At 48.9% G+C, this 22,599-nt stretch overlaps 9 protein-coding genes across 9 annotated transcripts; 6 read left to right on the forward strand and 3 right to left on the reverse strand.

Moving 5' to 3' along the window:
- Positions 1-611: 611 nt before the first annotated feature.
- N7509_003427 (gamma-glutamyltransferase family protein) lies at positions 612-2,880 on the forward strand (the record flags this gene model as incomplete). The annotated part of the gene is made up of 7 exons (XM_056628064.1): positions 612-932; positions 1,011-1,044; positions 1,101-1,260; positions 1,320-1,899; positions 1,956-2,116; positions 2,186-2,319; positions 2,432-2,880. Coding segments are annotated over 7 exons (1,839 nt in total), but the record flags the coding sequence as incomplete, so codon positions are not given.
- Positions 2,881-2,970: 90 nt separating this feature from the next.
- On the forward strand, positions 2,971-3,187 carry N7509_003428 (uncharacterized protein; the record flags this gene model as incomplete). The annotated part of the gene is made up of 2 exons (XM_056628065.1): positions 2,971-3,031; positions 3,054-3,187. The coding sequence occupies 2 exons, from the start codon at positions 2,971-2,973 to the stop codon at positions 3,185-3,187; spliced, it is 195 nt and encodes a 64-aa protein (XP_056490799.1).
- Positions 3,188-3,373: 186 nt separating this feature from the next.
- On the forward strand, positions 3,374-3,871 carry N7509_003429 (ankyrin repeat domain-containing protein; the record flags this gene model as incomplete). The annotated part of the gene is made up of 1 exon (XM_056628066.1): positions 3,374-3,871. One exon carries the CDS (start codon positions 3,374-3,376, stop codon positions 3,869-3,871), a length of 498 nt encoding a protein of 165 aa, XP_056490800.1.
- Positions 3,872-5,532: 1,661 nt separating this feature from the next.
- On the forward strand, positions 5,533-5,961 carry N7509_003430 (uncharacterized protein; the record flags this gene model as incomplete). The annotated part of the gene is made up of 1 exon (XM_056628067.1): positions 5,533-5,961. The coding sequence occupies one exon, from the start codon at positions 5,533-5,535 to the stop codon at positions 5,959-5,961; it is 429 nt and encodes a 142-aa protein (XP_056490801.1).
- A 624-nt stretch (positions 5,962-6,585) lies between these two features.
- N7509_003431 (HECT-type E3 ubiquitin-protein ligase) lies at positions 6,586-10,395 on the reverse strand (the record flags this gene model as incomplete). The annotated part of the gene is made up of 5 exons (XM_056628068.1): positions 6,586-7,508; positions 7,558-8,483; positions 8,546-9,501; positions 9,564-9,700; positions 9,756-10,395. 5 exons carry the CDS (start codon positions 10,393-10,395, stop codon positions 6,586-6,588), a joined length of 3,582 nt encoding a protein of 1,193 aa, XP_056490802.1.
- Positions 10,396-10,856: 461 nt separating this feature from the next.
- N7509_003432 (uncharacterized protein) lies at positions 10,857-12,587 on the forward strand (the record flags this gene model as incomplete). Its single annotated transcript, XM_056628069.1, has 1 exon — positions 10,857-12,587. One exon carries the CDS (start codon positions 10,857-10,859, stop codon positions 12,585-12,587), a length of 1,731 nt encoding a protein of 576 aa, XP_056490803.1.
- Positions 12,588-13,265: 678 nt separating this feature from the next.
- Positions 13,266-15,566, reverse strand: N7509_003433 (60S ribosomal eL15 domain-containing protein; the record flags this gene model as incomplete). Its single annotated transcript, XM_056628070.1, has 6 exons — positions 13,266-13,406; positions 13,492-13,875; positions 14,093-14,179; positions 14,269-14,308; positions 14,917-15,502; positions 15,554-15,566. The coding sequence occupies 6 exons, from the start codon at positions 15,564-15,566 to the stop codon at positions 13,266-13,268; spliced, it is 1,251 nt and encodes a 416-aa protein (XP_056490804.1).
- A 1,972-nt stretch (positions 15,567-17,538) lies between these two features.
- N7509_003434 (histone acetyltransferase NGG1) lies at positions 17,539-19,714 on the forward strand (the record flags this gene model as incomplete). Its single annotated transcript, XM_056628071.1, has 3 exons — positions 17,539-18,058; positions 18,204-18,673; positions 18,728-19,714. The coding sequence occupies 3 exons, from the start codon at positions 17,539-17,541 to the stop codon at positions 19,712-19,714; spliced, it is 1,977 nt and encodes a 658-aa protein (XP_056490805.1).
- A 488-nt stretch (positions 19,715-20,202) lies between these two features.
- N7509_003435 (nitrogen permease regulating protein NPR2) lies at positions 20,203-22,056 on the reverse strand (the record flags this gene model as incomplete). Its single annotated transcript, XM_056628072.1, has 4 exons — positions 20,203-21,276; positions 21,331-21,467; positions 21,521-21,949; positions 22,014-22,056. 4 exons carry the CDS (start codon positions 22,054-22,056, stop codon positions 20,203-20,205), a joined length of 1,683 nt encoding a protein of 560 aa, XP_056490806.1.
- Positions 22,057-22,599: the final 543 nt, after the last annotated feature.

The following is a 22,599-nucleotide window of genomic DNA, read 5'->3' on the forward strand; positions in this document are numbered from 1 at the left end:
GTGCAGGAAACGCATTACGCCGTCACATGAGGGGCCCGCACAGATGCAGCCGAGCGGATGGAAGATACGATAGAAGTCATCCGAGCCCGACTGCCAGTGACACAGACAGCCCCCTGTGAGACCCTAGAATAGAATAGATCTTCGAGTGAGAACATTTACTTACAATACGTGGTATGCTTCGTGTAATTTTCGACTATGCGGGACTTGATCTATATAGATTTGATCCATAAGCTTGTAACGTTACCGTTTGATTAGCTGGTCGAGTTGTTATTCCGCAACGCCATGCTCCCAACCCACATTTTTTGCAAACAGCGAATGGGCGCAAGGGATCGTGATCAAGGTCAAACAATACATACATGACAAAAAGCGGTGGGAAAGTCGGCGACTAAAAATGATTACACATGTTCGCTCTACCAAGTCCGAATTCCAAGGACTACAGTAGCACGGCACCTCCCCTGCGATTTTCCTCCTTGAATAGCCAGTTCACCCTGTATCATGCCACAGCCCCGTCTAATCAGCGATCCAGATGTGGAGAACCAAGTATCAAATGCATTCCCCCACCACATTCTCATCGATACCGAGATACTGATTCTCATATAATTTTGCGGTAGTTTCCATCAAACCTGCTATCTCCTGGATCGAAGACGGGCATCACACAACAGCACACCTCCCAGGAATATCGGCCAAATACCATCAAAGCAAGATCAATAAAGCTTTTCTTTCTCGCTGTTCTGTCGCTGCTCTTGATCTTCAGTCATCCGCTCAACACTTATACATGGCCCTTCAATCTTTTTGAGCGAAATCCTAATACATGCTGTGCGTCGCATAGCAAATCTGCCCCTGGGAAGCTGGGGGCTGTTGCTAGTGAAAACCACATCTGCTCTCAACATGGAGTGGATATATTGAAGAAGGGCGGCAATGCCGCAGACGCCGTGAGTATACACGCCTTACCCTTCTCCAAGGCTTGGAGATTCCTAGTGGCGACTATCGGTGCTGATGAAAATGAGTAGTTGGTTGCGACCGAGCTCTGCGTTGGTGTAATTGGTAAGAACACATCCCCTCAACATCTGTATATATCAGCGATGGCCAACAAAGAGCAGCCATGTACCACAGTGGAATTGGCGGAGGTGGAATCATGCTCGTCAGGATGCCAAACAATAGCTACGAGGTTATTGATTTCAGAGAGACCGCTCCGGCTGCAGCGTTCAAAGATATGTATGAACATAATAAAAAAGCCTCTTTGCGTGGTGGACTGGCAAGGTAAGATATTCCGAAGAGTTCCCGTAATATGTGATCAGCAGAATTAAAAGCTGTTCTAGCGGAGTGCCTGGTGAGATTCGAGGTCTTGAATACTTTCACAGCAAGTATGGTGTTCTCCCTTGGTCGACTGTCGTACGACCAGCTGTTCAAACAGCCCGTGAAGGGTTTCCTGTCGGAGCGGATCTTATCAGATATATGAACCATGTCACTGACTCCGAGTCGTTGTTTGTTAAAAACCCTACATGGGCCATTGACTTTGCTCCAAACGGAACCCGGCTGCAGCTAGGTGACACAATGACTCGGCGCCGATATGCGGATACTCTGGAAGCTATTGCAAAGCATGGAAGCAGAGCTTTCTACTCGGGGCCTATCGCAGAGGCAATGATTAGCGCTCTACGAAATGAGAATGGTACAATGACGCTTGAAGATCTAGAAAGCTACACCGTGGCTATTCGGAATATCTCACGGATTGACTATCGTGGGTATAAGGTCACAAGTACATCGGCTCCTTCTAGCGGGTCTATCGCCTTGTTTATTCTCAAAATCTTGGAGCAATACAAGGATCTGTTCTCGAGAGAGCAATCGGTGAAGCTCAGTACGCATCGCATGAATGAGGCTATTCGATTTGGATACGGCAGAGTAAGGCCCTTGATGTTAAATTATTTCAGTGTGAAAACTTGCTGATAAATTGCCAGAGAGCCTATCTGGGTGATCCTTCATTTATTGATGATATGGCAATATACGAAGAGCAGACACTGGACCAAGCTACAGTCGATGCCACTCGATCTAAGATCTCAGATCACCGCACCCAGAATATATCAGCTTATAATCCTGCCGGATTAGAAAGCTTAGAGACGTAAGTTCGACATCCTTATATTGCTTCTGGTATCCAGCACCGTTCGACTAAACTTGATCTCCTTACCAGTCCTGGAACCTCACATATTGTAGCAGTTGACAAGAGTGGCCTTGCAATTTCTTCAATTTCTACTATCAACGAGGTCTTTGGTAGTTACGTTATGGTTCCAGAGACTGGCATCATCATGAATAATGAAATGAACGGTAATTTCTATCAATCACCCTCAATCATACAACATTCACCGCAAGAGGGGTCACATTCAATGCTCCTGTTTTCAAAGGAAATACACTTCTTCTGACATTGTATTTTCCACAGACTTTTCTATCCCTGGATCGTCGGATCTATTTGGATATATTCCCTCCGAAACAAATTACGTCTCTCCTGGAAAACGCCCACTTTCTTCTATCACACCAGTAATAATAGAACGAGCTGATGGTACACTGCACTTAATCACAGGATCCGCAGGTGGCAGTCGGATCATTACTGCGACTGTTCAAAATGTCATCCATTCGATTGATGAAGAACTCTCGGCTGCGGATGCACTAGCTAGACCACGTTTGCATGATCAACTGGTACCGAACCAAGTCACCTTTGAGTGGGATTATAACAATGATACGGTTGCTTCCTTGAAAGGTCTTGGCCACGAAGTTACTTGGGTTGCACCTGGACAGAGTAATGCTCAAATGATTAGAGTCCTGCCCAATGGAACCTTTGATGCTGCCGGTGAGCCGAGGCAAGTCAATTCGGCTGGATACTCAGTCTAGTGGATAGAGCACAAGTTCGGCCACAACGCCTCAGATCGCGTCCCGAGGCGTACTCACCATCTTCAAACACCCACCATGCTACAAAAAAAAATGCACTCAACCCTCTCGAAACTCTGTCGGGCAGAGGGCCAGGGTCTGACTTGCTATCCAAGTTATTCAAAATAGGTCTACAGATCCAATTCGCAAGATGACAACGCGTTTCAACATTCCTCGCTCAACACTACAAGCCCGGGTGAACGGCGTTACCGTACCAGTGTCTTCCTTTGGCACCCATTGTGAAGCTCAAATTTCGGCGCTATTCCTCTGAGTGTACTCGTATATTAACCCCCACTCTCCTCTTCCGCGCTGTTTTTTTTTTCTTGTGCGGGCTTGGCGAGGCCTGCGAGACCTAATTATTAGTAATCATGCGTGATCTAGATCAAATTATTTGTCCAGATTCATCTTTCTTTGTTGTCATGTCTCAGTCATGCCACTCACGCAGCTCCCACCCGAAATGCTCCTGGAAATTGCCTTAAGCATTGACAGTGAAAAAGATCTTGCTTCTTTCGTCCAAGTCAACCGTGCTATGTACCAAACACTAATTTCACAACTCTACCGACGCAATACAAAAGATTCGGACGGATCAGCTATTCGACACGCCGCCGCGTCAGACAACTGTTCAACCCTGAGAAGGGCCCTTCAGACTTGGAAAGATATCAATGGTTCCGCAAACCTACCAAAATCGCCTGACTCTACAAAATCTACGCCTTTATTCGCCGTAGCTTACAGAGGCAATCTAGCCGCAGTGCAGATGCTGTTAGACTATGGAGTCAGTCCAAATGGCAAGGACAAGTCAAAGCGCACGTCTCTGTATGTGGCCAGTGGACGAGGGCATACAGCCGTAGTCAAGACACTCCTTGAACACCCAAGAATCAAAGTGAATGCATACAACAATGACCGCATAACTCCGATATGTTTTTTGCTGCACGTCAAGGTCATACTGAAATCGTAAAGATGCTACTATCTCATGGTGCGAATGCAGGTTTCGTCGGCAATATACGCAGACATAGCCCTCTCCATATTTGGTGCTGAGTTATCCCCGTCACCATACATGTAGTAGATAGCCATCTAGTTTCCTCTATAGTACACATCCATCATTCATCATCCATCCAGTTTCTCTGTATCCAGCAGTTCTGTCTGCGGATGTGGCGATTCAATGATCAATGTGTCGGTATCTTTCGATTTCCTCCCGGTCTGACTGTCTAGGACCAGATCTCGACGAATATCACGGAGATAATAATACCTGGCCAGGTCCTTGAATTTTAACCTTTCTTATTCTCAGAATTTCCTTATCCTTGATCTATCGGTAGCCCGATTCCCGGAATTGTAAGCAAAGCTCTTCTACAGGCTTTGGCTACCAGTCAAACTCTTCTTGGCATTCGCGGTAAAATATCCCGGAGTCTCTCCCAATTTTTGGGTTTTCCTCTCTAAGAGTGAAATGTCAAAATCTACTTCAAACCAATTCCCGATTTGTAAATACCAAGGTACTACGGACTAGTACTCCGTAGACGGTTTTACACAATGCTGCCGATCTATCTCGTAAACCCACTGCGGAACCCCCTTTGCGAACTAACCTTTGTTATACATGGCATGCCAAATGTCCCCACTGTAAGCAAGAGTGGAACCATCGCTCCTGAATTAAGGTTGTTCAGCGTACTGAATATCTCTTCTGCTTGATAAACCATTTCACCACATAAGGTATGCTGGTCCGCCTCGTCATTTTGTACGAGTATTATGTTTCAAGCGATAAAACTATAGCAACTAGCCTTGCATAATCTACTATATTCGATGCGTCTCAGGCCAAGGGACAACATGGCACCGCACTTATTCTTGGCGTAAGCGGCGAGCTTGGTTGGCGTTGGGGGCCATGGATGCTAATGACGCCTGGATAACAAGAAACAGCCACTTTTGCAGATCTGCCGAAGCTAGAATTTTGGACCCTGATTATGTTGATCAGTTAGCATAAGGGGTATTTCAGGCCCCTCGCTGCTCCTCATACCACTTTGTCTACGGAGTTTCTAGGCTGTTAGTAGTAGACTGTGTCTCCCGTGAATCTTAAATTTCTTCATATCGAAGTCTATTTTACCCTATCAATGTATGCAATGCAGTCGACTCTCCTTTACCGTACCGGTGTATTCCTTTGGCACACATTGTCAAGCTCAAATTGAAGCGCTATTTTCCTGTTTGTATATTAACCCCACGCTCCTTCTCCACGGTGTTTTATCGGCAGATGCAATTTTAGCCTCCACATATACGCCCGAAAAATCCACATATCGGCCCCCAAGCATCAGCTTATATCAGGGTAGATCCACATCATGACGATATGGTCGCAACTTTCTGCCACAATTCTGAAACTTGCTATGGGGTGCTTTACCCGTGTGATACCTAATTAGACAAACAAAGTCAATCTATACTGCATTGGAACTTGCTTGTAGTATGCCTTGGATGATCGTTTTATCCTCTTGAGCTTGGCATGTAACCACAAAATCACGCAGGCTTTCTGCTGGACTACTATATAAAGGAATCTTTATTCTCGCAATTATCACTCCATCCTCATCTTCAAGTTCCTTTCTATCAATCTCAGAAATTTCAAGTCTGGACAACCTCACCAAAATGCACTTCTCCTCTCTCACCATCATAACCCTCCTCTCTGCCCTAGCCGCAGCCCAACCCGGCAAGGTCGTCCTCTACGACACAGCCGGCTGCACAGGCAATGAGCTCTGGACCGGCGAGGTCGATCACGACCCCATCTCACCCTCCAACGACGAGATCAACGCAGCCCGGTCTTTCAAGTACGAGGGCTACTTCTCGCTCCTTGTGGCTAAGAACCACCTTCTCAACGACCACACTTGCGGATACTGCAGCAACTACCACGAAGACCACTCTGGCGGTGGTTGCCAGGATATCAACACCGGATGGCCTTTGAATGAGGGCCGCATTGTTCCGGAGACCAATGATCCTAGTGATATTCCCTGCAGAAACTATCTGATCAATTGCCCTTTCCCCGTGCCGCCTGGTAATGGACTTGAGGCGCAGGAGTAATTTTCCGGCTTCCGTTTCTTGGTTTGTGGATTTAAGTTGAAATCGATAGCTTCTCGTTGTATTCAAGGGGGATAGTGAAATAATCTGCTGGTATAATGTGCTGAGATGTATCATTGGTTTCGGTTTCTCCCCATTTCTTCAATTCATCTCTCTTCAGTTCAAGGAGCGAGATAAAATCCATGGATAAAATGACCGCGTTGCAACTTGAAGGTTGACAATGTTTTCTCTGGTCAAACAACCCTAGTAGCTGCTCAGGTGAGTCTAAAAAAGAAACAACATTTCACGGCATGGAACGTATTCTACCTACAGGCACATCGAGGCCTCGCAAAACAGCCCATTCTCGTCACGGTATCTAGAGGACTACTTTATTCCAAGGATACGGAAAATCGAGATTTCAAGTTGGTAATATTCTGTCTCCAAACTCAACCCAACCAACAATGTGTCACTGTATGTATGTTCACAAACACCCAAAACCATAGAATATAAACCTTAACATTCATCGCAATCAGAAACAACAAACTCTGTGTATTCTAGGCGACTATAACGCCTAGCAATTGCATCTAAACAATGCACAAGTAATCATAAAATCATGGTCGCTCGACCAGGAGCAGACGGGGGAGAGGATCATTTCAGGCCGAATCCTTCGCTGTTCACGACTGCGTCCCAGAGCAGTCGTCTAAACTTGTCCCGGTTTGTATACCGATATAAACCGAGCGTATTGAAGCAGGTACGCGCAATCGGATAGCGAGAACAATCATCTCCCATGCAGGCGAGTCTAATTGTGAGGCTTGTGGCCCCCATTGCGGGGATGCGGTCACTACCAGTAATAAATGAAAGGAGTTTTCGCTGTGCCTCAGGCGGAGCGCCCTCGAAGAATTCCCAAAACCATTGCACGACGGGAAGGGATTCGGGTCGATGAGACTTCCAATTATCGTAGGTGGCTACCGCGCGTAGAGACAGCACATCAAGTGGTTCGTCCGAGCCTCGTATAAGTAGCTCGATCTCTTCAGGTCGGAAAAGTGACAAAGCGTTACCACCACAGACAGTGAAGAAGCCACGCTTGAACGGTTCAAATTGTCGAGCCACCGCTGTTTCAAGAAGATAGTGGACGTATAGTTCAACGAACTCGCCACGGTTATCGTTGTCCACTGCTCGCTTCTCGCCCCCTGTGCACAGAGGAATGTTCACCACTTCTCCATACCGGTCAACTTGGGCAACAAAATCGTAGCAAAATGTTTCTGCAACATCACCTTCAAAGTCCAACAAGCCACGAAGTCCTCGGGCAAGGGCTGGTCGATACTCTGCAAGGTCCTCCAGCGTAAACTTGAACCTCGTCCGGCGGGAATTGGCTGTTGGCGGTGCATTCGTCTGGGGAGCTGTCGACAGTAGTTTCCGGAACGCGAAAGGCGGCAAGTCGATATCAAGGATGGTCGAATTGTAAATTGCAAGCCCCAGCAGGACTCCGACCAAAAAGAACTGCTCGGATGATTCAAAGCAGTAAGGGTTGAAGTAGCAGTACTGCGAGTCCTCGTCGTAGATGAAAAGACCTGGAAATTGTTAGAAATATTCTTCCAAGCTCAGAATGATGTTACTTACCATGGTCCGGGTCAAACACCTCCCGTACCAGCAGGAGGAACCATTCTTTCCGCAAGCCACCAGCGTCAACACCTTCCTCTCCTAGGAATTCGATCCGTAGACCCTTCTTGATTTCTTCTTGCCCTGTTCCCACCACCTCGCTCACTCCACGAAGACTATCCTCGACAAGACATTCCCGTCGAACCTTCAGGACAAGATACTGGCTGACTGCCTGATGGTTTAGAATGCTACTGAAGAACGCTTCTCGGGCCTTCACTTCCATCTGGCGGCGAGCATCGTGCTCCATGATCCGAATCTTTGCCCAGATGCTGAGGAAGAAAGGATACCTGCAGAAGCAGAATTTCGAGCTTTTTGACTCCCAAATTTCAAAGTCCCCGATCAAGTCAGAGTAGTCCAAGAGTGTGTTGTAAAATGAATCAATGGAGACCATATATCCCTGCTGGCGTGCTTGGCTGTTTGCTCCAGCTTCGGTCCGGTGGCGTGCCTTTGATTCCATGCCATCTGGTCTGCGCGAATAGTTACTGCTGTTTGCAGCAAAAAGCAGAGACATTATTCTTGCCGCCGCACGAATCTGCCAGTCTTCTGCATAAATGATAGGTGCCTCTTTCTTCTTGGTCGGTTTCTTTTGAGGGCTTCGTCGATTAATGGCAGCATGCAGCTCGGCCGGTGTATTTCCAGCAGCGCTAGCAAAACTTGGAACAAGCTCATCGCCATCCTTAGTGTTCCCAGCGATTTGGGTACGCTTACGACCATGCTGGCGGGTAAGTCGATAGTTAACAAAGCCACCTATCAGGTCCACATGCCTTTCGAATTGTTTGGGCGAAAATCGAGAAAACCAGGAAATGAACGTATGATGCGCTTCATTTGGGAGATTAGCCAGTAATCCGAGGATTCGTTTAAGGACGCCGTAATGGTGGTTGGAGCTGCTGTGGCTTGAGGCAGTAGCAGCAGGCTCTCTCCTGCCGATCTTCCGTCTCTGGCGGTTGACCGGACATTGTTAGGGTTTGAAGGACGACGATCGTCACGGTTAGAAGTCTGTGTCATTCGCACATGCGAGTATGCACCTGGTGAGGACAATAAGGGGTTCGCAAGCAGTATGAACAAGAACCTAGTATCCTCAGGCTTCTTCAAGATGGAACGTGGACGTTTCAAAAGATTTTCGGTGGCCTTCATCAATGTCCGTTGGAGGTGCAGACGAGAATCCGTGATCTCGTTCTCGATAGATGCTAGATCAACTGATTCCCATTTCTTGGTTCGCACACGGTCAGCCTCTGAGCGATTCGGGTCAGGTTTCTTTTTGGTCCATTGTTCATTCCAAGAGCTACCGGCCGTCAGAATTAAGTGATACCACTGGTTGACTTCTGCCCAGTTCACACGAGGGCTTCGGGAAGACACTGCGCGAGATCTGTGAGACCCTTGTTCTTTGGAGGGCTTGTGAACTTGTCCTTCGGCTTGTGCCCATTCCGTCATCCACCAAGTAGAGTTCTCGGCCACATCTCCCAAAAGGAGAGTTTTGGCATCAGGTTCAAAGACAGGAACATTAAACATCGGATCCACCTCTTTGATGGGGTCCATCTTCATTCGCGGTGGGTTACCACTGCTAGCAGATCGAATTGATGGCTGATATGTGGGGAAAGAGTTGTTCATAACATTGCTACCCTTAAATGCAGCAATGATGTAGTTCTCCAGACGCTTGAAAATGCGAAGCTGGTCGTCTTTGTCCGGACTCCCCGAATCTGGAGGTCCAGGCGTATCAGAGGGGCGACGGCCGGGTCTTGGATGCGAGCGCAAGTCCGAATTTGCACGAGCCCTAATCGGCAAATCTGGCAAAGGCTTTTCCTCCAAATTACCCTTATGTGGTATCAGGAACTTGGGCTTTTCCTTAGTGCCATAGATCCTTCCATGTTCACTGGAAGCCGATGTGCTGCGACTGCGCGGATCCTCCTGGGGGGCGGTAGACGGCCACCACGAGAGTCATTGGTTGGTAGATTTGTACCATCCTGAACTATCGGGACATTCAGTCTACCGGTGCGGTTCTCATCGGGTGCTGGTCCATGCTGAGTACCATCGAGGAGGCTATCAAAATATTTCGAGAGACATCCATCAATCATGCCACCAAGTCGATTTGCAGATACAAGTGATTCTATCGACCGGGTCAGTCGAATTCTTGCAAGCTCGAGAAATGAGGGATATTTTACCAGCCATAAATTCGGGAGGGGCAAATGGAACATGAGCCTCCTTTGGATTTAAATGAGAGTGCGGAGGACGGTCTCCACGGATTCGATGCCCTCGATCTTCCACCTCGGGACCACCTGCATTCTTAGCTTCCCTAACTGTATCCGGTTCAAGATCGGTGATCATAAGGCAGTCACTACATCGAAACACGTTCAAATGCTGTGGCCACCGAACAGTCGAGTTGCAGGTCCCGCATTTAGTTTCGGCGGTGCCATTACTTGGGCCCGCTTTGGTTGAATCTTTCCGGGGGCTCGAAGATATTGGTTTAGCCGGGTATGTGATCTCATCGGAGTCTGAATCTGAATCCCACTTGACTTCTTTGTCGTACTTGTCGTGCTTGGGTGCTGCCTTGTCACGCTTCTTGCCAATACTCGACAACGCCGAGGTGAACGGATGACTGATTGAGCGGTGGTGACCGCGGCGGTATGAGTTATTCGGGTCACCATTTAGTTTCGACATGGCTGAAGCATCGTGAGGTTCGATCGGCCGGCGGAGAGAACGCTCTGTCGCCAAACTCGAGGAAGGGATCGAAGGAAGGAGGCCACCGAAGTCGGGGTTGGAGTGGGAGGGAATCGGCGGATTACGTCCGGATCGAGAGGACATCGGGGCACATTTGAACGCCTGTAGCTATTGGAATAGCCAGGACGATTTATATTGGACAGGGGGCCAATTTATAGAGCTTGGTTCGAGAACGAGGGACATGCAAATGGATCGTGGGGAAGTTGACGATAAGGAAATGAGCCGAGGGCGAGTGTGAGGGTGAGGAGGTGTTCTTTGTGCTTGAGCGAGAACGAGGAGGTATTTATTGCGGTGAGCGATTGAAAGATGTCAAAGACGAAAGACAAAGAGTGAAGAGTGTCAGCAGTGAGAGGAGGTTGTTGTAGCATCTCATAGTCGCCCTGGACGGATTGGGAAGGCGGCTAGCGGTAGCAGTGCCGCACTCGTATTACAATACTGCGCGCACCCCACCTGGCGGTGAGGGTGCGCGTCACAATTAGAACAATTGTCAGAATTAGAACAAATTCACACAACCAGCCTTCGTGAAGCTATTACCATCCACCATTATGCCGTATCGACCCAAAATTGACGAATCTCGTGTGGCTGAGGCTTGCGAAGCCGCCAGTCTCCTTGAAAACCCGAATTTGTCGCAAATCGCGAGGCAATATGGTGTTTCATATGGGGTATTGCGGGGACGCATCCGCCAGGGTAAACAGCCTCGTACAGCACCAAAACCTGAAAATCGAGCTCTTGATAATACTCAGGAGGAAGCCTTGATTCTGTGGATTGTGGAATTGAACAAATATCATATGCCAGTAACCCCGGCGTTGCTCCATGAGATGGCGCAGCTCTCGTTAGTTCGCGCAGGCTCAGATCATATCTTAGGCGATCGCTGGGCTTATCGCTTTATTAAGCGTTTGCCAGAGGATGTGAAACTATCGCCAGTGAAGCAGAGAACGAAGGAGTATAAGCGTATTAAGGCAGAGGACGCATGGAAGCTCGATGTGTGGTATATGAAGCTGAAAAATGTGATCAAAAAGAATACCCCAGCACGGTTGGTATACAACTTTGACGAATGTGGTTTCCAACCAGGAAAAGGCAAGAATCGAAAAGTGTTAGGGCAGGAAGGAGGGCCTGATCTTGGAGAAAACGAGCATTCAGAGACTATTACTGCTCTAGAGTGTATTGCTGCAGATGGTTGGTTTATGGACCCGTTGTTCGTTTTTAAAGGTACCACCTTCCAAGAAGTTTGGTATGACAACAGCGAGGGCCTTCCACCACGTACACTTACAGCAGTCTCTCCAAATGGCTGGATTTCTGATGAACTACTTCTTGAGTGGCTTGGTCACTTCCAGGAAGCAACAAAAGAGCGAGTAGAACCTAATGAGAAGCGTATTATGATCTTTGATGGTCATAACTCTCATCTTACGGTTGAATTCCTCGAAAAATGTCAGGAATATGAGATTTTACCAATCGCATTTGAGCCTCATACAACTCATATATCTCAGCCTCTTGATGGCAAGCCTTTTTTGGCTTATAAACAGCATTTCAAGGTGGTTAATAATGAGATGTCGTACTTTGCAGGTATGCCGGCTGGTAAATCAGAGTTCTTAAGAGTCATCACCAGAGTACGCGCCCGTACTTTCAACACTCGAATTATCCGAGATTCGTTTAAAGAACGTGGTATTTTCCCAGTCAATGGCAAAGATATTGTTAAGAAGCTTCGTATGAAGCTTCCAATAAGTTCTGAGGACCTTGATATCGATACATCTCAGCTACGACTACACGGAGAAGAGCATACACCACCTCCTCCTGAACCTGGATCATCCAGTATTGAGAATTCACCTCCAAAATCAATACAAGCTGCCAAAAGGAATCATCGGAAGCTGGAGAAGCTATTCAGAAAAGAGAGAATATCCCCAAAGCTTCAGCGAGGGTTAAATCGAGTTCTGAAACATCAGGGTGTTATCATAGAACACGCAGCATTAACCAAAGATATTGTTCGTCGTATATCAGCTGCACGTCGTCCTCTACAACGCCAGTTTCACAAGCGACAGGTAAAGCCACTCTCTGGCTCTAATATACTGAGTGTACGTGATGCCAACTACTCAATTAAAGCCAGAAAGGAGAAGGAAGCAACAAAGGTCGCAAAACAAGCTGCAAAACGAATAGGCCACAAGCTCAACCAACCAACAGCAACAGAGGTTTCACAGGCAAAGCAGGCATCATTAGATGCGGAAAAAGCTGCCCGAGAGGGTGGATTACTTTTTTGGTTCGATTCAAATCCAGTGCGTTGAAAAACGTTGTAAATAGTTTCAATTTGTTCTAATTCTGACAATTGTTCTAATTGTGACGCGCACCCTCACCGCCAGGTGGGGTGCGCGCAGTATTGTAATACGAGTGCGGCACTGCTAACAGGGAAGGTACGAGTCTGAGTTGTGGCCTCAGGCCTCAGGCCTCAGGCCACAAAGTCACTGACTTCTATCTTTAGCCACACCACAGGTCTGCTGGGTGAAGTATTCAGGATCTGCAATGGAAAGGATTTGTACTCAGTACATAGTACAGTTCACTTGCATCTGATTGCTACAATGGATAGCCTGGGCGGTTCAATTTCCGTAAATACGCTACGTATTGGTTCCGTAACTGCAAATCACGTTACCACCAGTGTCAAGCACACCATTACCGCTTACGCAGACTGGCCATAGAAACCTCCAGGCCGATCTACATCTACAGAAACTAGCATTGGCCAGTCTTACAAGCAATGGCGCCAGGAGGAGTTGAACCGGTCATACTTCGTTAAACAAGGGGGAATTCAACATAAAACAAAATGGCTTTTTGGCTAAAAACAGAACCTGCCGGTCTGCATTAAACTCGGTCCCGGCGTGATAGACACGGTACGGGCGAGAAGTGTTCGAAGAGATAACCACATGCAGCCAATATTTTCCAACCCAAACCACCGCAGTGCACTAACGCACTTAACGGTAACGCCAGTAGCTCTGGGTGTTCTGGAGCTTCCAGGTGTGGCGGCGGCCGGCCTTGGTGTTGTTGTAGCGGTGGCCCTTGTTGATACCACGGGACTTCTTGCCGGTAGCGGTAAGACCACGAGCCTCACGGTGCTGTTGGGAAGAAAAAACTTGATCAGTACAATCCAAATAAACACTCCCCCGTTGGGAAGAAAAAGCGTATATTCCGGGGACTCACCTTGTGGACGGAGTTGCAGATCCAGTTGATGCGGGCATCACGGCGGATGGCCTTGTGCTGGGGGTCGACACAGATAACCTCGAAGTACTTGTAGGTGGAGTCCTGGTTGATCCAGTAGGAGTTCAGGACACGCAAGTTGGCGCAGCGGCGGCCAACACGCTCCTCAGCGGTAGCGGCCAGAGCACGCTGGTACTTGAGCTGGTTGATACCCTGGTTGGTGGGCTTGCCGTAGGTGGCACCCTTGCGAGCAGTGCGCTTACGGCCACCGCGGCGGACACGGATGCGGTAGACGACGTAGCCCTGCTTGGCCTTGTAACCGAGACGGCGAGCCTTGTCGGGGCGGGAGGGGCGCGAAGCACGGTGGATGGCGTTCAGCTGGCGGAGCTATATTGATGCACTCTCAGCAAAGTTCAACGAGTGTATAGCAAGACACAGGCCCTCAAGGGAGTCTTTTCGTGCCACAAAAAAATCATTTCCGCCGAATGAGTATCGTTCGGGTTGCCCAGTAATTACCACTTTGGCGGTATTATCATGGCTAACGTATACGTGTTCTCGGCGGAGATGTTAGGCAATCGAGGGGGTCGCAGGGGTTTTATCTCACCTCCCAGCAGCGAACGCGGAGCAAGAACCGAATGACATCGGACTGCTTCTTCTTCTGGATCTCTTCGACGTACTTGAGGGCACCCATCTGGACAGAATTGAAGTCAGTGACTGGAAACAAATGGCGAAATCGATGGCGATGGCAATTGAGAGAGACAGGAGTGTGCGGTATCGTACCTTGTCGGCTGAGCAGGGTCGTCGGTTGTCGTTGTCGCAACTGAGAAAAGTTCGAGAAGGAGTCTTTACCAAAGTCGAGGTGCGAGGATTGTGTGTGGGACGCTAGCGATTAGCCGAGTGTTGGATTTCTGCCAATCAGCTGACTGGTGTGGGTCCCACATTCTATGTTGATGCCTCAGGTGTCATTTTTTCGATTTCTACAGTACGGGTGCTCTCCGTACTATACTACACCCACGACGTTTCTAGTTATCTCCTCGGGAATATCTATAGCCCAGCAGATGGGCTTGATTCTAGTACTCTGACAAGATTTTATCATGCTAGAGAGGCTTTTTTTTTGGCTTTCCTTCTATCATTTCTAGATACAATGTCTCAACATGCACACCCAGTCACACAAGATATCCTTCAAATCACAACGCTCCATGCAATGCAAAGAATTCCTCTCCATATTTGCCTGAGGAAAAGAACACAAAAACACAGTTCGCTAAGTATTCACTGATGCTGACTATTTCCAATCTCTCATCCCCTCCACTCCTTATATGCAACTAAGTTCGCCCTCTCCTTGTCGCCGCTTCCTGTCGAACCATCTCGTTCGTCACTGGGATCGGACATGACCCTGATGGTAAAACACTCTTTTTACAGAGAGGACACAAACTGCTCGTCTCTGTGAGATATTCATCAATGCATCCAGGGTCAAAAATATGACCGCAGGGTAGTTCCCGAACTGTTGATGTCCCAGCAATAAAATCGTCAAGGCAGATGGCGCAGGTGGTTTGGGTATGGCTCAGCCGGAAGGGATTCCTCGACGAACTTGAGCCATCTGAGTCATTGGCGTCTGGCCTTAGCACAGCTGGTTCGGGTTTTCTAATCCCACCGTCACTTTCTGTGCTTCTCCGTCCTTCGGTCAAAGTTGGCGTGGAGGTGGTGCTGCTCGAGTCGACCTCTGTGGTCTCCGTCTCCACGGGAGTTTTGGGAGCATCTACCTCTGGATCTGCCGTGAAGCCCAGATAGGTGTACATCGGCATCTTATCCACGGTTTCTTTCGGGACCTTAAGTTGATTCAAAGCCAGCTGCTCGATGTCGACTTCTCCGGAGTTGATGCGTTCACGAAGCATCTCTCGTCGTTTGCGTTGAATGATTCGATAGAGAATAAGAAGGACGAGAGTAAGTCCAACTATTGTCCCAAGGATTGCGAGCACGAAGCTCCAGAGGCTAGGCTCTTGGTTTGGTGTTGTGTCTGGAACATATTAGCCTCAGTAAATCCAACACATCTAGAGTGGAGACTTACTTGTATCAATCATGGTGAACAATCGATCACTCTCGTGACTCCGAGTGGTCCGAGTTCGGTTATTAGTTGAGTTCTTGGATTGTCCGTCTGAGAACCACGACAATTCCCCCATCAGAGTTGTACCTGCAGGTCCTGGAATGGCGTAGACAGGGAATTCGTTGTCGCTTCTCCAACGTTCGTCTTTTAACTTCCAATTATCGTCTGAGGCAGGGGGCGGGAGTCCCGTTTTATTATTGTTTGGCTCGAAGAAAACAAGAGCTGTTGTGCCAGCATCTCGTGAGGCAGCTAAGAACTTTTGAGTGCAGTCGTCAGATACCCATGGGGCGAGTCCGATGACCGGATATCCAAATTCTGAAACGTCTTCATGCCGCGTCACATTGGATGGGATAAACGAAGCGAGTTCTTTATTGCACGGATCTTTCGGGCTGAGGCTAGGAACGAATAACAGACCCGAGACGGAGCCAGAGTCGGGGACGCCGTTGCTGGAGAGTGTTTGGACCGTGCGGTCGAGAACGAATCGAAATCCCACATTCTCCTACATTTTTCTCTCGTATAAGCCTCCAGACATTCTTCATATCTCGCCAGGGTTGAGGCTATACTTACACTAACCGAGGAGGTGGAATTAGAGGCGCTGCCAGGGCCTGCAAATAACGTGGCGATAGTGGCTTCCGAATCGGGTGGGGCAGTGCGAGACATAGTTGTGATCGGTCTTTAAAATATGCTGTAGTTGTGAAGTTGTTCAGAGGTAAACATTGCATGGGGTCAATCAATGGAGACAACATGCAAGTGTAGGAGCATGGTTCGTCGTGGAAGTATGATGGAAGTGAGAACAAGAAAGATTGCGAAGGGTATTCATTTTGAGAAATCTTGCTTAGTTCGATGGGATGTCGGTCGCGGCGACTCCGAATCCCAAAAGGGACACTATGGCCATCTTCGCATCGACGACGGCCCCAAAGAATGTAAGGGGAAATCGTATCCGTCTAAAGAATGCGGGCAAGGCTGAGAAACCACGAGGCAAAATCACCGGGGAGGCTTGCTTCCATGGTGGGAAAAAGGGAAACACAGGCTGCGATCAACTGGAATGATTGCGTGTTGACCGATCTTGGCCTCTGTTGCCATAGATTGTTCACCCTTTAGGGTTGTGGGGGCTGAGGTTATAGTAGGGATCTACGGCCGGATCGGGCAATCCGTTTGCGGATGCTGCTTGCGGGAGTAGAGGATTACTAGCAGGTATTGTATTCAATTTATCATCATATTTGAATCTCTCGCTTTGTTTAAATACTGAGGTCATACTAGCTACTATTATTACTATGCTGGCGTCGTGAATTACTGAATGACTCTGGCCCCAACCTTGGACTTGAACTATGCGAAAATATATCTATATGACTAGTGGCCTGAGAAGGCATGGTTTAGACCTGTAATTTTTTGCTCTTACTTAGTTAAGATATTCTTTTCAAGTTGTCTGATGGAAAATTGGAACAATCCCGGCATCTGTAATTCTTTGATATTGACTATCCCTCATTTTGCTGTTATACTTCTCACAGTACCGGAAGAAGAGTACGTTTGGCCTCAGGCATGACTAGTCTTGGCGCTGAATCATGATCGCATATTACCAATTCTGCAGATCGTCACCGCCCAGGTATCGCGATGCGCGATCACGTGTAGCTCCCCCAGATCAAGGCGCCGCCAGTACACACCATAGCAGAGCTGAGTCTCCGTCATCGGATCATCGCTACATTCGCGTCTGGCTTCATTTGGCTCATGTGAAGATTGGATAGAGTCTTCTGGTTCATGAAAATTGAATCGCGATTATCCGTGTCTAACAGCATGCGTTATTCGACTACCATCAACACCCTCTAAGACCCTCCGACCCTCCGACCCTCCGACCCTCCGACCCTCCCACTCATCGTTTCACGCCTTCTTTCGTCCTCCCGTGTCATATCCCTTGAAGAAGCCAAGCGTGACTCATAGAATAACACTACACGATGCCTTCCGCCTACAAAAGCAAAGGCAAAGGCCGCGATCCGCGCCAATCTCGCAGCCGCAATACAACTCCATCTACGGCAGGTGGCGCTCCTGGGAAGACAGCTCAATTACCGAGCTACCTTGAAAGCGATGTAACAAAGCTCATCGATGCGGCCAATGGCCAATATGCTGAGATGCTTGACTTGGTTGCTGGTCCCGATATTCCCGATTCCAAAACCCTGGAAGCTTTGGTGGAGCATCTTAACAGTCTCAGCGACCTGGCGGATTCTCGCGGGGAGACCTGTAATCAAGGCATGCGTGAAATGGTACACAAGAGAAAAGATGTGGTAGAAGACCAGGAGCTATCCCGTGAGGTTGGGGATCGGGCGAAGCTCAAGCGCGAGACGGAAGAGGAAGATGACCTCGTGCACAAAAAGACCAAGAAGCGCAAAGAGCGGGCAAGCAAAGAAGAACGACCTTTAAACCATGGTGCCCATGACGTGGCGCGTCAGGACGGAGCAGAAACCAAAGTTGAAGGAGGTAAGCGAGTTCTAACATACCAGCACTCATTGTCATTGAGGTCACTCCACTCTTGCCCACCACCTCTCCACCCCGCAAATTTGTCGCATCACTTGCTGCCCAGTATTCATTCTTCCACCATGTCCGATTGACTGACCAAACCCAGCTGCTTCCCCAGTATCGAAAAATTCCAAACACGCAGCCTCGGAAGGAAGCTCTTCCCTTTCTCCACCCTCAATGCTGTCCCCCAACGGTGCTACGACTGGCGCCGACGGGGATGAAGCTCCTGGCAGTCCCGGCTCAGAATCCAGCGACAGCTCTCACCAACCCGAACCACAACCCTCCATACCCCAGATCCAAGTATTCGGCGAAAACCCAGTCAAGTTCGACGACCCGACCGTCTACCACATTCGCGATGTTTTCCCCGAGACAACAGACGAGGAGAAGAAGCAAATCTACAGTGTTGCGGTATTCCCCAAGAGCGATCTTGCCCACATGATGGCAGGTATTGCCCCGGACAAAGACTTCAGCAACGCCAAGCCTTCCAACCAAGTTAGCGCCAACACCTTCCTGGCGTACATTGAGCCGTATGTCCGGCCTCTGACGGAAGAAGATATTGCGTGGCTGAGAGAAAGGGTAAGCTTTACCGAATGACTTAAATCCAATGACCCAATCGCTGACCGAATACAGGGCGATCGAGTAACACCATTCATGAACCCACGCCGGTCAAAGAAGTCATACCGTCAAATATGGTCGGAAGAGGACGGCGTTTCCTACGACCAGGACCAGGACGACAAGGATCAACTCCCCTTGAACCAAGGGCGCGGCAGCATAGACACCCTGACAGACGAAAAGGCCGAGACCAATGAAGTTTCAATTGGACCCCTCATCAGTCGACTCTGTTCTTTGCTACGCTATGAACACCGCACGCTCCCCGAGGACAAAGATAATGCTGGATCGACCAACGGAGACCTACCTACAACAAGTGGATTGGGCGGAGACTCAATGGACCTGGACCAGCCCAACGGCGAGCTAGATTCAAAGCCAGGGGAAAAGCCTCTCCCTCCCGCAACAGCCTTCCGCGATGCCTCTCCAACGGGATTCAAGACCTCCGTCGCCAAACTCGACCACGCCCAACTTGACGAACGCGCCAAGGCAGAACTCCGCTACATCGGCTTCTTAGGACCGGACGATAACCCCGATTACGACGCACACTTCGACGACGAGGTTTCCGAACGCCTCCGTCTCCTTCAGAGCGAGCTGAAGAAGCAAATAGTCGTCAACAACGCGCGCAAAGCTCGCATGATGAAAATTGCTCAGGAACACATGGCCTTGCTGGAATTTACCACCATCCAAGACGACTTGGACTCACAGGTTCAACAGGCGTATCTGAAGCGCACCCGAACCATGGGCAAGAGCAAGAAGGGCTCCCAGGCTAAACATCGTCCTGGCGGTGCCGGTGGCGGTAGTCATGTTGCCGGTGCGGGCGTTTCACGCCCTGCTGTCGGCGATGCGGCTAAAATTGTCATGGATCGCCGTAAGCGATGGAATGATGCTTTCTTGCCTATCTTCGAAGATATCAAGACTACTATCCCCTCGGAAGGAGAGACGATCTTTGATCAGGCGACAATGGCTGAATACGAGAAGGCGGAACTGGAGGCGTGGGATGAGGAGTAGATGCTGCGCATGGTAATAGCCTACAATCTTAGAGGCTTTCGGCTTCTAGATCTCCCCCCCCCCCCCCTTTGTGACGATTTTCTCCCCATTGTCGCAAACATGTTACGATATGACTGGAATGATGGGCTGGGCCCGGCGTTTGCGAATACCTTTTCTGTTGTTGTGCTTTGATTCTGCGGGTTAATTGAGTTCATTGTCTTTGCATATTCGGCCTGGCTGGGAGGTACTCTGGGCAATAATGTGTCTATCTTCAGAATAGATCCTACAATCAACATCAAATGTAAATTCCCTCGTGTCAAATTCAAGCCTGTCCAATCACGGAACAGGGTTGAGTATTCCCTTTCGTCTTGCCATCCTTGGTTGCCTCGGCCAAAGCTGTCAGTGGTTGATAGAAGCTCATATTCATAAACTCAAGGGTATCAATCATTTATAAAAACCACTAAGACGATCACTACATCTAGAAAGCACCGTCCAAGCAAAATGCCACATCACCGATGAAGTATCAAAACTTCCCCAGGATACCTCTTCAACCGAACCGTCAAATCCCGCTCACTAATCTCCAACTCCGTACAAATCTGATCAAACGAGTGCGTACCATCCAAATATTTCGATATCGTCCGATCATCAATTTCATCATCATCTTCCTCCTCAAACACCCCAACCCCCTGCCCACTCCGACTCCCACTATGAAAAGACCCCGACCGCTCACGACTCGCGTCTCGACGGGCCGCCGCCGAAATAGGCGTCTCGTCACCAGCACTAGATGCAGCATAGGGTGTATTAGTACCCGTGGCAGCTCGTGAAGACGGACCGGTCGAAATATGCGCCGGTGGTAAAATATTAGAAGAACGAGTCGACGGCGCGGGTTGACCAGTTGCACAAGCATATTTATGAACACGGTACAGGAAGCCCTTTATGACGCCGAATGTGATGAAGCGACGAATATCGATGTTGGCTAGTTCGCGGCTGTGGGTTGAATACCACTGTTTGACGCTTTGGCCTTGCTTTAAGCTTGCGTATAGCTCGACGATTCCAACGCCATCAACGACTCGGTGCCCTTGCCCTGGTGTAGCTGGGACTACTACCTCGTCTTCGGGTGAATTTGAGCTCGGAATTGATTTGCCGGTGCCGTTGGTTCCTCCGTCCTCCGTCTCGCCTAGTAGTGGCCAGATCTCTTCTGCGTCGAAGCCTGACTCGTCGCGGGATATGCTGGCTGCTGGGTCGGTGAGCGAGCTTGCTAATGCGCTGACTCCGCCGCCACTCCCGCCGCTTGTGGCTGCTGGTGCTGGTGGGAGTGGTGTTCGGGGCCCGATGGGAGGATGTGGTGCAAAGCGTGTGTTTACATAGCGTGCACATTCTAGTTGCATCGATTCGTCTGAGGATATGGCTGAGCTGAATTGCGCTGTTGGGGCATAGATAGCTGAGAATGAGAAGATGTCGAGGATGAATAAACATCCATAGTATAGAAGATGTCGGATAGCACGACATGTGAGAGAGAAGTCTGTATCAGCGAGAATGGAGATGATGCGGACACTGTTGACGCCATTTATATGTGGTACAATCTGTACAAGGGGTTAGTTGAGGGTATCTCCTCTCCCACAGTAGCTTTTACATACCCGTTGCAGAGTCAAGTCCCAATTCTCATCCATAAAGGCCTGGTATCGAACTGTAAACAGAGGAACATGCCACGCCTTGACACTCGGAGGAGATGGGTATATGGGGAACAATTTAATGTTCAGCGTATTAAGATCGTCTGCTGGCGATTAGTCCAAGCCGGTGAGAATGAAAAAAAAGCGGCCGACCTACCGATAGGGATCATGCATTCGCAGTAGTTATTGAGGTCTTCCATCAACATCTCACACAAACTGTGCACCTTGCCCTCCCCACTTTTTGAAAAGTCTCGAGATAAGAAGCCATTCTGCTCTTCCAGAGCATGCATCAGATCAGCAAGCTTCTGCACCACGCTCCGATATGTGCTGAAATCGTCCTCCTCGGCGAGCACTATGCAAAAGTTGAAGATGAACTCATTGCGGTCATAACGGGCGGACTTCATGCAGATCGGATAACCCAAGATGCGATAGCCATTGGTGCAGACCTGCAGCAGATTGCCGCAGAGCTCCTGGCGAGGAATCACGAAGAATGAGACGTCGGAGAAGGGCAGGAAGAGGGGTTGTGCGGGTGCGGTCGAGGATGGAACAATCGCTCCGTCGGGAACTTGGTGGACGACTTTCGGACCTAGATGAGATTTGTGTTAGTGCTCGGAAAATGCGACAAGGGGGTTGAGTTGGTTTAGCCTTACCCTCTTGTGTGTCGAATTTGCTGTAGAAGATTGCCTTGATCATCGTGAAGCCGGTGCGACGATCGGAGCTAGGGATGGGGTCTGCAGCATGGAGCAGGGTAGTGTGAAAGTGAGAGATTACTCAATTTTCAATCCGACTTGTAATTCAACTCGGCCAGACAGTAGTCCACAGCATTGCGCCTGGGAGTCGGGGAAAGTTGGCGATGAGGGGACTCGGAGGTGGAGGTGGAGAAGGGAGAGGCTTATCGGTGGACCCACGATAGCTGCCAGTGCGGCATATAGGAACCTTAGGAATACTCGTAGTTCAAGTTGGACAGAGGACGGACATCTACATCCAAACTAGTATTATATTTTGTATCTGAATATATCTTAGAATATCGGGGTTGGTTTGATTTGCTTCAAGCTAAGTCTGAAGATATAGTAGAAATCTACTGCTGACATACATCATCTGATAGTTACGTTGGATTCAATAGCGATGGTAGTAAGTAACCTTGGAACCTACTGGGTTGAATAAACGAAAATAAATGGTGCAAAGACCGAGGGTATTAGAGCACAGAGTATGCTATCGCTTTGCGACAACTGCAAC

The sequence above is a fragment of the Penicillium cosmopolitanum genome, assembly GCF_028827165.1.
Source record: "Penicillium cosmopolitanum strain IBT 29677 chromosome Unknown utg000005l:1.0-4006212.0:1.0-4009387.0, whole genome shotgun sequence".
Classification (NCBI taxonomy): Eukaryota; Fungi; Ascomycota; class Eurotiomycetes; order Eurotiales; family Aspergillaceae; genus Penicillium; species Penicillium cosmopolitanum.